The 13,499-nt window shown below is 35.8% G+C and overlaps 1 protein-coding gene across 2 annotated transcripts in view; it reads left to right on the plus strand.

The window, feature by feature from the left end:
• Positions 1-13,499, plus strand: part of LOC120632124 (kinesin-like protein Klp98A) — a 50,306-nt gene that overhangs the window by 17,596 nt on the left and 19,211 nt on the right. For both annotated transcript variants that reach the window (XM_039901928.1, XM_039901927.1), the window contains exons 5-16: positions 1,609-1,848; positions 3,281-3,456; positions 3,656-3,780; positions 4,256-4,368; positions 4,689-4,859; positions 5,561-5,800; positions 6,597-6,786; positions 6,936-7,107; positions 8,054-8,210; positions 9,000-9,173; positions 12,708-12,833; positions 13,321-13,443. In XM_039901928.1, the coding sequence (XP_039757862.1) occupies positions 1,609-1,848; positions 3,281-3,456; positions 3,656-3,780; positions 4,256-4,368; positions 4,689-4,859; positions 5,561-5,800; positions 6,597-6,786; positions 6,936-7,107; positions 8,054-8,210; positions 9,000-9,173; positions 12,708-12,833; positions 13,321-13,443 (2,007 nt within the window). The remainder of the gene's footprint in view (positions 1-1,608; positions 1,849-3,280; positions 3,457-3,655; positions 3,781-4,255; positions 4,369-4,688; positions 4,860-5,560; positions 5,801-6,596; positions 6,787-6,935; positions 7,108-8,053; positions 8,211-8,999; positions 9,174-12,707; positions 12,834-13,320; positions 13,444-13,499) is intronic.

The following is a 13,499-nucleotide window of genomic DNA, read 5'->3' on the forward strand; positions in this document are numbered from 1 at the left end:
GGTGTAAAATCGTCAAACACTCATCCCGTTCCCAAATGAACCGAGCTTAATGTCGGGATAAAAAGTATCCTATATTACTTCTAACACTTCCAAGAATATGTGTACAAAGTTTCATGAGGATCGGTTAAGTAGTTTTTGCGTTAAAGAGCACCAAACAAACTTACATTGACATTTGTAATATTAAGTAGGGATTTACTTAACGTATGCTTTCAATCTAGAAGTTTCCCTCTCACAAACACTCAACACCTATTAACACAATGAGGATTAATTTTTAAGGGTTTTTTTTGTAACTACAAGATTTAGAAGAAGACAATTTGTTGAAAACATTATTTAATAGTTCACGTAGCAGACTTCTTTTACCAAATCTTCTAACCCCAGTTTCATCCCATTAGGGGTGAATTTTAGTAACACCTGTTCTTAACGGATGCCTTTACAGACTTAATTTTAACATAAAACTGCGTGCTGAACTATAATTAACGTAAGCTTTAAAAATATAGGACGTCTACAGCTGAGTTTTAATGTTTTCAAAGTTATAATTATGTAGTGGGGAAATTTCGATAGAACTAAAGTAAAAAAAATAAATATATCAAAAAAAGCCGTATTTAACGCGGACGAATAACGCGGCCAACAACTAGTTTATAAGTTTAGTCGATTTGGTATACTGTATTATTTGGAGACTTAAGATAATATAGAAAGAAAGAAAGAAAAATAAGTTGTTTATTTGGGAACAACAGAACTAAAGAACGCGTTTAAAATGAAAAAAAAAAAAAAGAGAAATAAAAAATATAATATATCGCTCAATATCTAATCTCATCAAAATCCTATCCATCTAAAAAGCAATCTGTCATTCACCGATCTATACATACATAATACATATACAATCGCTATGCGTATAATCACGGTAAGTTATTGCTTTATAACTGCCTCGTGTTGCTAGTAAACACGTTCGTCTTGTGGTATATTATGTTGATCTACGGATCACCAGATCTTGGGTTCGGTCCCGCGCACGTGTCACTTCACACCTGCGGAATGTTGCTAGCTCAAAAACTTTTTCCCATTTCCACCATTTTATAGTGAACGTTTAGGATATTAGAGGTAAAATAATTGCTGTCAACTGCTAATGGACTGAATTGACTAACCGATGTTCGAGGAAAACTACTGAAGTGGAGTGGTTTTTGATGCTTCAATATTAGTCGTAGGCACGGTTTCTGGACGTTCTCAATTCTGTGCTTAATACTTAGACCGCTTCAACACTTCCCAGGCTATCTCTTTCAGGCTTATTAATTGTGAAAAAAGACGGTTGGTTGGTTGGAAAATGTTTGTGTGATGAACATGAATGTTCACACATTTAAACACTTTTATGTATATTATTCATAAAAAAATTATCAGTCATCTTAGTACCCATAACACAAGCTACGCTTACTTTGGGGCAAGATGGCGATGGGTGTATTGTCATAGAATATTTATTTATTTTCATTTATACTTTTAATTGTACGCCCGGCTGTGGTTCTACTGTTTTGAATACTTTTCTAGGCCTTGTCATTTGCCTTTCTATGTGTAAACAGTGAACAATAAAATTCTATTCTAATATTCTTTTTCAATTCCCAGGATTCCCAAGGCCTAATACCTCGGATATGTCGCCAACTATTCTCCAGAGTAGCGGCCGGCAAGGAGTCCGGGGCGTCATATCGCACCGAAGTCAGCTATCTGGAGATCTACAATGAAAGGGTGAAGGATCTTTTGGCAACCGACGCCGGACATTCTCTGAGGGTCCGGGAGCACCCGAAGTTGGGACCCTACGTGCAGGACCTATCCAGACATCTGGTGTCGGATTATGATGATATACAGGTTAGTTGGTTACTACCACACAGGAAGAGAGTAGTCTTAAAACGATAATAAATAGAAACAATATTACCTACTATTCTAACACACACAACACACTTACACTCACCCAGTATTACACGCAGTAAATAATCTATATAAAATATCTCAACTCCCCTAACTCAAATATCAGAATTCAATAAATTCAATAAATAGTTTATAAATTTCAAAACCACAGTACCCTGTGGAACCAAAGTAGATTGTATTTTCACCAAACTATTAATTTAATAGTCATATATTATATGCAAGAACTGATCCCTTCTGACCAGCAAGAGTTCCAAAATCTATAACACAAAATCGCAAGATTTTAGCTAAGTTTTTGATTCAATCTAATTTAAATTAATTTATTATATTTTGCAACAATGATAATGATAAAGAAAACTGTATTTATGATAAATTATATAAATATGATATATAATGTTTTCAGTATTATGGATTCAATAAATTTATTATTATACTATATAATGTCCTACTTGTGATTTAATTGTAAAAAAGGCTGCGCCAAAACTGAGTGTACATATGTTATATTTATTTTAAATTCTGTATTATAAATGTAACATTTTTTAATTTTCTTTTTAAATTGGAAAATACTCTCTCGCCTTTTGTTAAACCATTTTTGTCTACTGGATACAACTTAACTCAAGTTAAGTCTAACATGGTTACGGGCTAACCGGCTAAGAGTACTGAACCTTAGATAATTAATAAACCACAGAATTAAGACCATACCGAAACCGTGTACACGACTAATATTGAAGCACCAAAATCCACTCCACTTTAGTAGTGTTTCTCAAACAGGTGGTTCTTCATACCATTTGGCAGTAATTATTTTACCTCTAATGTTCTAAACGTTTACCATTAAATGGGGAAAATTGGAAAGTTTGTGAGCTAGAATAAATCCAGGGGTGTGAAATGAGATGTGCCCGGAGCGTTTTCTTTGTTTTTGGATACAATGTACTGCAATGAACGCATGAGTATCTTGTGTGAATATAACACCATGACTAGAAATAAACTTTAGTAAGTGCTTGTTCCATAGCTAAAGATTATTGATTTTGGTATTCATAAACTAAATCTATAAAAGTAATTCAAAACTTAGCAATATAGATAGATAGTTTGAAATCACAAAATTCTAAGTTAGAGTGATACAAAATTATATTTATATGGATGTGACGTCATAATTTTTTTATTCGGCGTCTCACCTGTCATGGCGGTTCTTTATTTTTGCAGATTTTGCAGTTTTGTTTATTGAAAATAAATACCAATCTCACTTCGAATATAAATAAAAATAATACATGTAACGTAATGTATGTAATAACGTATGTAATTAGATAAATACAATATTTTAGCGATTCTTTGTTACTTTCATCATGCCTATTTTATTCGTTTCTCGTTTGCTTGTTAGGAGTGCATGCACCGGGGCAACCTGCACCGCACGACAGCGTCGACGCAGATGAACGACGTGTCGTCTCGCTCGCACGCCATCTTCACCATCACGTTCGTGCAAGCCAGCTACTTGCGCCACAACAACATGCCGAGTGAGACAGTCTCCAAGGTGCACCTGGTGGATCTGGCAGGAAGGTGACTGGTGATCCATGTATATATTGAGTTACCGGCCTGTGAATTTAATTCTGCTGCAAATTTTGCTGAGAACCCATCAATTTTTTGACATGACATAAGTAACTTTCATTTTTTGTCGTAATAATGGTTAGATGGATAAACAGAACAAAAGAGCTCAAAGAAACGCTACAGAATGTAATAAGTTTTTTTTCATTAACAGTGAAAGAGCTGACGCGACTGGCGCTACTGGTCAGCGGTTGGTTGAAGGGGCACACATCAACAAATCGCTGGTGACGCTAGGTTCTGTCATATCGGCACTAGCTGAGGCTACTCAAATTGTTGACAGTGAGTAACTTTGATTTGAGATAAGCTTTGGATACTGTAACCCATTACATTGCATAGTTTAATAAGTAAGTAATGATAAGTTTGCTCCTAAAAGTATGTAATGTGTATGCCAAAGAGTTACACAAGGTAGTCACTTAGGTCACGTTTTGCTTAAATACGACACATTAACTAAAGATACGCTTTTTATACTATCGACGCTATTAAAAAATCACATTCATTACTCGTTATATGATATGATATATTTCTGTTCAGTAAAGCTAAAACTTTTGATGCATCAATTGGTGGATTTGTTATATTTGTGTGTGTCATAATTGATATGTTATTTTTATGTTTGCATCAAAAGGAGTTCCACAAGGTAATTACATTAGTCACATTTTATTCAAGGATTTTAAACTGATGTTTAATGTAGCAAATATGATAAAATTATTTATTATATGTCGACTACAAACTCAAACTTCCATTTTGTATTCCTCAGGTCGCAACGCTAAGAACAAGAAGAATGTTTTCATTCCATATCGAGATTCAGTGCTAACATGGTTACTGAAGGATTCGCTCGGCGGGAACTCAAAAACCATTATGATTGCTGCGGTAAGTTTTCTTTAGCCTTTTGTCAGCTTCATAGAATAGGGCGTTTTGAAATTATCTTAGCTTTAGTTTTAAATTCCCGAATACAGTTATCGCCTCCACCTCACTACCATGTACATTTTATATGTAACGTACGCATCAAAAGCGTCAGCTACGTGAATAAACATTTTAAAAAAAATAGATTTTGACTTTTCATAAAAGAGAAGAAAGAGCTTCCCTTGATTTGCACCATACTTGTATAACCAGAAAATTCGCAAATTTGGGAGCTTCTTTTTTTCAACATGAAGCCATCGTTATTTAAATTACATATCTCACTGTTTTAGATATCTCCAGCTGATTGTAACTACGGTGAGACGCTTTCAACGTTGCGGTACGCCAACCGCGCCAAGAACATCATCAACAAACCCACCATCAACGAAGATCCCAACGTCAAGCTCATCCGAGAGTTGCGCGAGGAGATTGACAAGCTGCGCGCGCAGATATCACACAATACGGTTAGTGATATCAGTATTGCCATTATTAGGTGAATTATTAATAAACGTTTTCACGCTAAGACCGTTGCAAGGTTTTGTCAATGGTAGTGGTACAATACACTGCGCAACTATTCTACTGTATGCCATGTTAAATATAACTTACCACTTTTCTACAATAGCCAACCGGACAGTTATTTCAATAAACTATAAAATATATTTTTATATATACTGTTCGTAACATAAAACGATGTTATAAATCGACAACCAAAACTTAAAAATAAACTTCTTTTTAATCTGTGGTTCGCTCCCAACGAAACACGGTAACACGCGTGTGACGTCATCTGTGTGTAAACAAATTTACTCAATACATGACGTTACGCGATTCGATGTTTCATGTTGACGTTTTGATGATGACCGTTGAAGACGACCGTTTCCGCAAGATTAACAAAAAAAAAATTAAGCCTGTTTTTTGGGTACTTTGAACGCAGTAAAAAAATTAACCTCCTCATTCATCATCGAAATTACTATCAAGATCATAATGACGCTCCTCAGTTTCATCACTTATTTAAACGTGTTCATTATAATTATCATCAAAATAAACCGTATTCACCTCGATATTTAAACTTCACGCTATCCTTAAGATCTTCAACGAAACTATCATCTATTGCCATTATAATCACCATATCACAATTATATCATCTACAATTTATCTTTTCTTTTAGGATCAAATTGAAATGGAGCCAGCCGTACTTGCCACACTCCAACGCAAAGAGGCCCAGGAGAAAGTCCTCACTGAGAAGTGGACGGAGAAGTGGAGGGAAACCCAGCAAATTCTACAGGAACAGAAGGCTTTGGGGCTGAGGAAGAGTGGCTTAGGAGTTGTTCTGGACTCTGACATGCCACATCTTGTTGGCATCGATGATAACCTTCTGTCCACTGGAGTCACCTTGTATCATCTCAAGGTAAGATTGACCGACGTTCAAGACATTTGCGCTTATCTAAAAACTTGTAGGACCCAATTAGTGACCTTGTCCGACTGCAGATCAAGAGTTTCTGGATCGGGCCAAACTGAAGTATCGGGGTTTCCTATCAAGAAATTGTTAGTAACAGCCTGAAGTTTTGTAATTGGCGGTGATTCGCCCCCGTGCCTGTGAGAGCAAGTTAATCTGTTTGTCATGCGCCTAATCTCTTTCAGGTCGTGTCGGAGACTGAGAGTGAAGGATTATATAGTGCACCTGTTTTCGCGCACACACTCGTACATTAGAAAATCTCCCACGCAATTGGAAAATTCATTTAACTTTTTGTCGAACCAAGGCTGGACAACAGGCGCCTGTCTTTCGAATTTTCCCACGTTCAAATCCTAACAGAAGCAAATGTGACATTTTAAGTAGATCTTTGACCTCATTAAAAAAAAAGTCAAACATGTACATAAAATAAATTTATTTATTTTAAATTAAAAAAAAAGAAAAGAAATCTTCTAGCCACAGTATCTGAAATCGCTCAGGAAATTAAGGTGCCTAAGCCAAAGTAGCGCTCTGGTATTTTCTAAACAATAGATAAAAATTAAAAAAAAATTTAAGTTTAAGAATTTATTTGAAATTGCGATAGCTCAACTGCGTATATGACATATATTCTATCATACAGCACGTCGCTACGGCACGTATCGCCACGCCAACGATCACCCTCAATCATCGGTTTACCCTCGCCTATAGAAATCACATGAAAAAACCAAAATTCTTATCTGCTCTTTCGTTTCAGGAAGGCGAAACCTTGATCGGCAGCGAAGAATTCACCCCTACCCCGGACATAGTCCTAACAGGAGCAGGGGTATTGCCTCTACACTGTCGAGTCACATTGAGGGAAGGCGTTGCCACCATCACCCCAGCTTCTGGAGCACAGTGCTGGCTTAATACAGTGCTGCTTGACAAGCCAGCTAAGCTCAGCCAGGGTGAGTGACTCCCCTCATTATTAGAATTAGACCTAATCTTTGTCTTGCTCATGTTAATTCATAAGCCCACCACTTGAGAGACTGCTGAGGTCGTCGAGCATCGTATTAACTGTACCCAGCAAAAGGATATTGAAAAGATTTTTTTCCAGGGTGTATTCTTCTCCTGGGCCGCACGAACATGTTCCGGTACAACGACCCGGCTGAAGCAGCCAAGCTGAGGCAAGAAGGCGCGTCGGTTATGAACCTCTCTCGGCTGTCGCTGCTGTCCTGGTCCACCACGGATCTAGCTGCCAGTACAGAGAACCTCAACACAACTCTGTCGTATGTATTTTGTATCTCTTGTATTTGGGAACGTTTAAATGAAAACCGAAATAATACTTCAAAGGCGTTAAAGGATATCTGTGAAACCGAAAACTTAATAGTAGCCCAAACATAGCATGCTAAATAAAAATCAAGTGACTCCTACCACTTTATAAGGGACGCGTCGCGTTGCGTAGTTACTATGCACGTGTCGGTCTTTTATTTTGAATAGGGTTGTCCCTTAGAACATGCATGTGGAATTCGATTGTATGGAAAAAAATGCTTCTTTTTATTTTATATTATTAGAGGGTGATTCCTTATGAAATATACTTATGCATACTTCAATATTATTTCGTAATTTAGTTATACGTTGTATAGGTTGGATATATTCTGACTTTTTTGTAATATAATTCGGAAAAAAAATGTAACATTCCGACTATAAATGACGGAGCTATGCCCGAACATACATACAAAAAAATATTTTTATGATTTAATTAACTCTTTACTTGTAAACTATGAAGTTAGGAAGAAAAAAAAACAATAAAAAAAAAAGACAGAAGTAGAATACAAAAGGCGGCCTTATCGCTTAGTAGCGATCTCTGCCAGGCAATCTTTGGATTAGGACAAGATGAGCGAGAGCGGGCAGGTGGTGTAAAATTATTATAAACCTACATTGAAATAGCTAAATACAAATACATAAACAAAATTGCACAAATAGGAAAAATATGATAAATAAATATAAAATAATAAACGAATATATACTCAATCGTACATAAATACTTAATAACATATAGATAATAAAACTAAACATAAACAAGGTACTAAAAGTCGTCATTATTGAACAAGATAGTATTATTTCACCGCGTTTATAAATCTTAAAACCGATTGTGAAAAATCCCGAATTGAGAACTCCTTTTTGAAGGAAGTGGGTTAAAACAACCCTTTTAATGTGTTCCTTTGTGTGTAGGGACCTTGAGAGTGAGATAAGATGCGAGCGTATAGAAGCGCAGCGAGCGGAGCTAGAGCGAGAGAGACAACAATTCGAGTTGCAGCAGGAAGAGCGGCAACGGCGCTGGCACCAAGAGCGCGAGCAGCTGCTGCAAGCGCAGCGGCAACTTGATGAGGTTTTTTTTTTTTTCTTTTTTTTTTTTTTTAATGAACCCCTAACATGATTCAGGAATTTAGATTTCGTGTTTCTCTGCTACTGGTATTAAAATTGAATGAAGTAGTCTTAATGGACTTGAAAGTTGCCTAATTGATAACTATTGAAGATAGTTAGCTTTTTGGAAGAAATAAAGCGTTGGAACTTATACTAGTAAGGCTTTATATACAAAAAAAAGTGTGTGCGTGTAACCTTGACGCGCGTATGAAGGAAAACTTTTATTATTTATTGATGTAAAATGTGTGTTAATTTGTACTATTTCATTTTATATTCTATTTAAAATTCATTAATATCACTTTCATATTTTATAAATATTTTCATTTATTAAATAGAATAATTTTGAGTAGAAAATTGAAGGTTAGATCAGTACATGTCAATATAACAGTACACGTCATTGAATATTACGGAATGTCGCAATCGTCAGCAAATTTATTTATTAAAGTAATTTATTTTTTAAAGTAATAAATAAACAAGTAAATTTAGAGATTTTCAAAAAAACTATGCAATTTAATTTTTTTTAAAACTGTTGAATTGATCCGTTTGAGAATATTGGAAATAAATAATCCTAATTGATTATGATATTTGCCACTAGCTGGTGTATAAGTCAAGAAGCGTGGAGTATGTGACATATCCAAATTATTCTTTTTAAATAGCGGAAACTACACAGACGTCTGACGTAAGCGTTACCTCCGTCTGAAAAAAATCTGAGTTTCTCCCTAGTCTACTTCAATAAAAATTCTTATCAACCAAGGAGCGGTCAGCAATGGAGAAGGAATACGCGGCCGCGTGCAGACGTCTCTCCGGCGACTGGAGAACTCTAGAACGCGGATGGACGTTGCGCCGCAGAGCGTTGCGTTGCCGTCAGCGGGAGTTGAGCGCGCGTGTCACGCGACACGCAGCTGCCGCGCGCGAAGTCATCGACACCGTAAGTCAAAGTCAAAGTCAAAATTTTCTTAATTCCCCACGCAAGGCACTGTTTTTGTATACAATATTAATTTTTTCACCCTCCAAAGCATCTATAGCATTTTCACGCCTGGAAGTGATCGCTACGTAGCGATGAGGTCGCTAAACTGTAACATTTAACTCACCGCTATATTGTATTTAATTTTTTGTAATTTTTATCTCTGTAATGTACAATAAATCATCCACAGCCTATAAACGTCCTACTTTACGGTTTAAAAGCATCCCACCACGCTGTTCCAGTGCGGTTAAGTCGGCATAGCGTGCGGTGTGTTGTGTAATAACTCTTGATGCGATCTCTCGTAACTCGTAAAATGACACTTGACAGGTGAAAAAAATATAAAGTAGTTTTTTTTTAAAACAAAAAATAAAAAATATGTGCATTAAAACATAAAATACCACACCTTTCTAGCAAGAATCATAGACAAGTTAGGTTATATGAGTTGCCTAGTGAAAATTAATTGGTGAAATGTAAATGTATGCCTACGACTATTTTAGATTAGGCATTGCTTTATTCGTCTTTAATGAAAACGGGCATAAAGTCAAGAACTTTCTTTATTTAACCTATACAAGGCACTTTTGATGCGAACATACAAAATGAATTATAGTAATACTATTTCGCGGTAATAATGATATCGTATAGACAGTGCATTTTTCTTAAAATGTAAGTACTATTTACAGCCTAGTTTTGTTTATCTGGTGGGAGGATTTGGCCGTGTCTAGTTACCACCCTACCGTCAAAGTCGTGCCGCGAAGTTCCGGTGCGATGTCGCTTAAAAACAGATTAGGGTTATGACTCTCATACTCCGTAACAGGTTAACGCGCTACCATCCTAGACTGTATCATCACTTACCACCAGGTGAGATTGCAGTCAAGATCTAACTTGTACTGGGATTTAAAAAAAACTCTTACATTAGTTTTCACATTTAATAAGATTAAAAACATTGACATAATTACCTGAAGGATTCAAATATAGCTTGTTACTGGGCTTAGGTTGTGTAGTTTTTATAGATGTATCACGCTAAGATTATGATGAGCATAAGCTAAGATCAACAAAGACTTCGAAATGTCCTTCAATTCTAATTTTACCTGTCTGTTTAAATTCTTAGGTATACTCAAATGTTTAGGTGTCCAGAAACTTAACCAAAGTTCTCTTATTTCTGGCATACCAATGTATTCTAAGTTTTGTCAGTAGTCAATGTTGTGAACTTTGCGTTACGAAGCGAGAGTTTAGTCCACACTCAAAGATAATTTTACAAACACCAGCTCTGTCTTAACTACAAAGTATAGACTTAGCTAAGTATATGCACGATTAGGTATGTATTATTAAATTCACATCAAGCTTAGGACAGTTTCTCAAGTATAAACACTACAGTCTATGATTAAGAGCAAACGTGAGAACCTGAAAATAATACTGCTTCAAGCTATGCTAGTAGGTAGCATCGCTTAAAGCAGTATTATTTTAAAATAACAGCTTTATATAACAAACCTTGACATCCCTTAGAAAAATATGACAATTCTAGAGGCAAAATCCTCATAGCTTTATCTGAGTATGTATTCGGCCCACCAACCCGAATTCAAGCACGGCACTAAAACCATTGTGTCTTTGACTATGAAAGAGGAGGCCTACGCCCAACGCTGGGACCATTGATAGCCTAAAGATTCTGATGTATTAAGGCACGTGGCCTTCAGATGCTAATTAAAAGCAAAAGCACGTACAGTTCGGTAGTGGTGGCGCGGCGTGAGTCCCACCGGACGGGACCCAGTTTTCAGGTAACGTAACCGCTATAACTGCCGCTTCTGCTTTACTCCCCATTAGGCATGCACGCGGTTTCGTCCGCGTGTTCCATTCGCATGAGCTGTATTTCGGCCGGTTATGGGTTTATATGATGATGATGATGATTAAAGTCATAGTGTTTTTGATATTTCCTACAAAGTGTAAGTAAATATTTAAATAAAAATATAAAAATGATATAAAATTAGACGATTATATAATATAGTATAAGAGTTGCCAAGCCAACATTCGCATGAATTAGATAAGAGCTGTGCACCCACCGTACACTAAAAAACAAACATTACCTCACGCTCAATGTAATCACTAGTGTCATTGTCCCGTGCGCCTGCGCCGCTACTAATGTGTCTAGATCCAACTAACTGAACTCACAAAGGTTGCTTTGTGGTGCATTTGCTACTCTTGTAAAGTTTAGTGTGTAGGTAGGCATCAGTATCTACGCTAGTGCATTAGAAAATTCCTGTAAACTAGTCGTAAGTTGGAAATAAATAAATAAATAAAAAAAAAAAAAAAAACTATGATATTTTTCGATCGTGTAAAAACTGTCGTGAATTGTTATCAAAGTTAAATAAAAAATTGCGATCCTAATTCAAGAAAATAATTAATCATTGCAATAATTTAAATACATGGATGGTAGGTAACACGTAGGTAGGCTGAATATTAAAATGAAGGACTTTCGAAGCAACAGCGCATAATAGATTTTCCGAACTAAGTACCTTAAATTTTATAATTTAGTATTAGTTAATTACTAAAATTAACATTTCCATCATGATAAACATTTGTTTAATAATAAGAAACTTTTGTGGAGTATTTTGTAATGTGCACTCACGCGGTGTTTAGTCATATTTTACGCGATACGACGCTATAAAATTCATTGTAACCATATGCGAAAACTATCGTTGCATTCTAGTTTTAAGTTTTTACTTGTACAATTCTAGATACGTTGGTAGGCGCTACACATTCACTTTTATGCAAACAATAAAGTTGTTTTTATTTTCTCATTATCGCAGCACTTGTGTCCCAGTTACCGCTGTACGTTTATAATAGTGCGCTAGTGCTAACTTCTTAGTCTAGATTTCCTTATATGTGCTATTTTTTTTCCTTTTTTACAAAGTGGAGATTTTAATTTCAAGTATTATCATAGTACATGCCTATTTTAATTACTAAATTAGTAAAAATCAACGCTTATTGTGATGGTAATATAAATTTTCATTTAGTGTAACATATTAATTTTCAATATGAATATTTATTCTAGAATAGGTTTTTAATCGCGTGGTTTTCGTACTAACTAAATCAAATAGAGAAAGCCATAAAATTTATGGATCGATATAAATTGAGACAGTTTCAAATAATATGTATAAATTATTTTGGTAAATAGAATACTATATTTTCACATAATAATAATTTTGAAAATTGTACCTTGTGGGCATGCCAAAAAGCTACTAACCAAAAATAGAATTAATCATTTTAATTTATAATCTTGAGTTTTTGGTATAGAAAAAACCTTATCCGAGTCCCATGGTTTTCAAATTGTGTATACTTTCATCTTTATCCATATTTTCGCGTAATAGACATATAAAAAACCCACGTGTAATGAAAATTTTATTTGTTAGGGTCCGTGCCTCAAGGTCGTTAGTTATTTTGTACTTGAAGTCAAGATCTCCCATCTCCAAGTTAGTTTTATGTTGCTATCCCCATGTCCCGTAGATTGAGAAGGAGGAAGGGCAGATCACGGACCTGCGACGCCGGCTGGGGGGGAAACAGGACGACCTTGAACAGTTCGTGCGGGAGAAGTTAAAGGAACTAGTTAAAAATGGCTGCAAGATTGACGAGGTTAGTGTTTTTGTAAGTTCAAAAGGTTTTATAGATGGTGGAGGAGTGTCTATGAAGATTAGAGACGACGTGGTTTTACTACCGTGATTACTAGTTTAAGTAGTGAGGCTTTTTTTCTGTGGTTCCGACAAACGAATACAACAAAACGTTTAATAATGGCTAACAAAGTATGTATCCATAAATTTATTGTGGACCAAACATTTTATGGATTTTCATTTACTGAAATAAAAGCCAAATATCATACGCGGAAAACTTCAGGTGATCCCAGAAGCTTGATTTATAAAGTGTTTTAGAAATGCTACATAAGGATTGTCGATTTTTAAATTAACTGTCAATCATTTTAAAATTTCAATAAAATATTACAGTATAAATACAATACAGTTAAAACCACCGGAACGCTGAATTGCCTAGCGACATCTCTTTTTCAGTTTAAACTGCCGAAGTAAACGGTAATATTTCAGAGATTCATTATTTACTTTGACAACAGAGCGTGACGCCGAGCCCTGACGACAGTCCGCCATCGGAGACGTCTACGGAGAGCCTTATGCACTTACTGCAGCAGTGCGAACCCAATACTGCCAAGAGCATCAAGGAGACTGTGGAAAGACATGTGAGTTAAACAAGATAAAGGTCGCTTTCTTTAATTCAAATTTCAAATTAATTTAT

This window comes from Pararge aegeria, chromosome 19 (assembly GCF_905163445.1).
Source record: "Pararge aegeria chromosome 19, ilParAegt1.1, whole genome shotgun sequence".
In the NCBI taxonomy this organism is placed as follows: Eukaryota; Metazoa; Arthropoda; class Insecta; order Lepidoptera; family Nymphalidae; genus Pararge; species Pararge aegeria.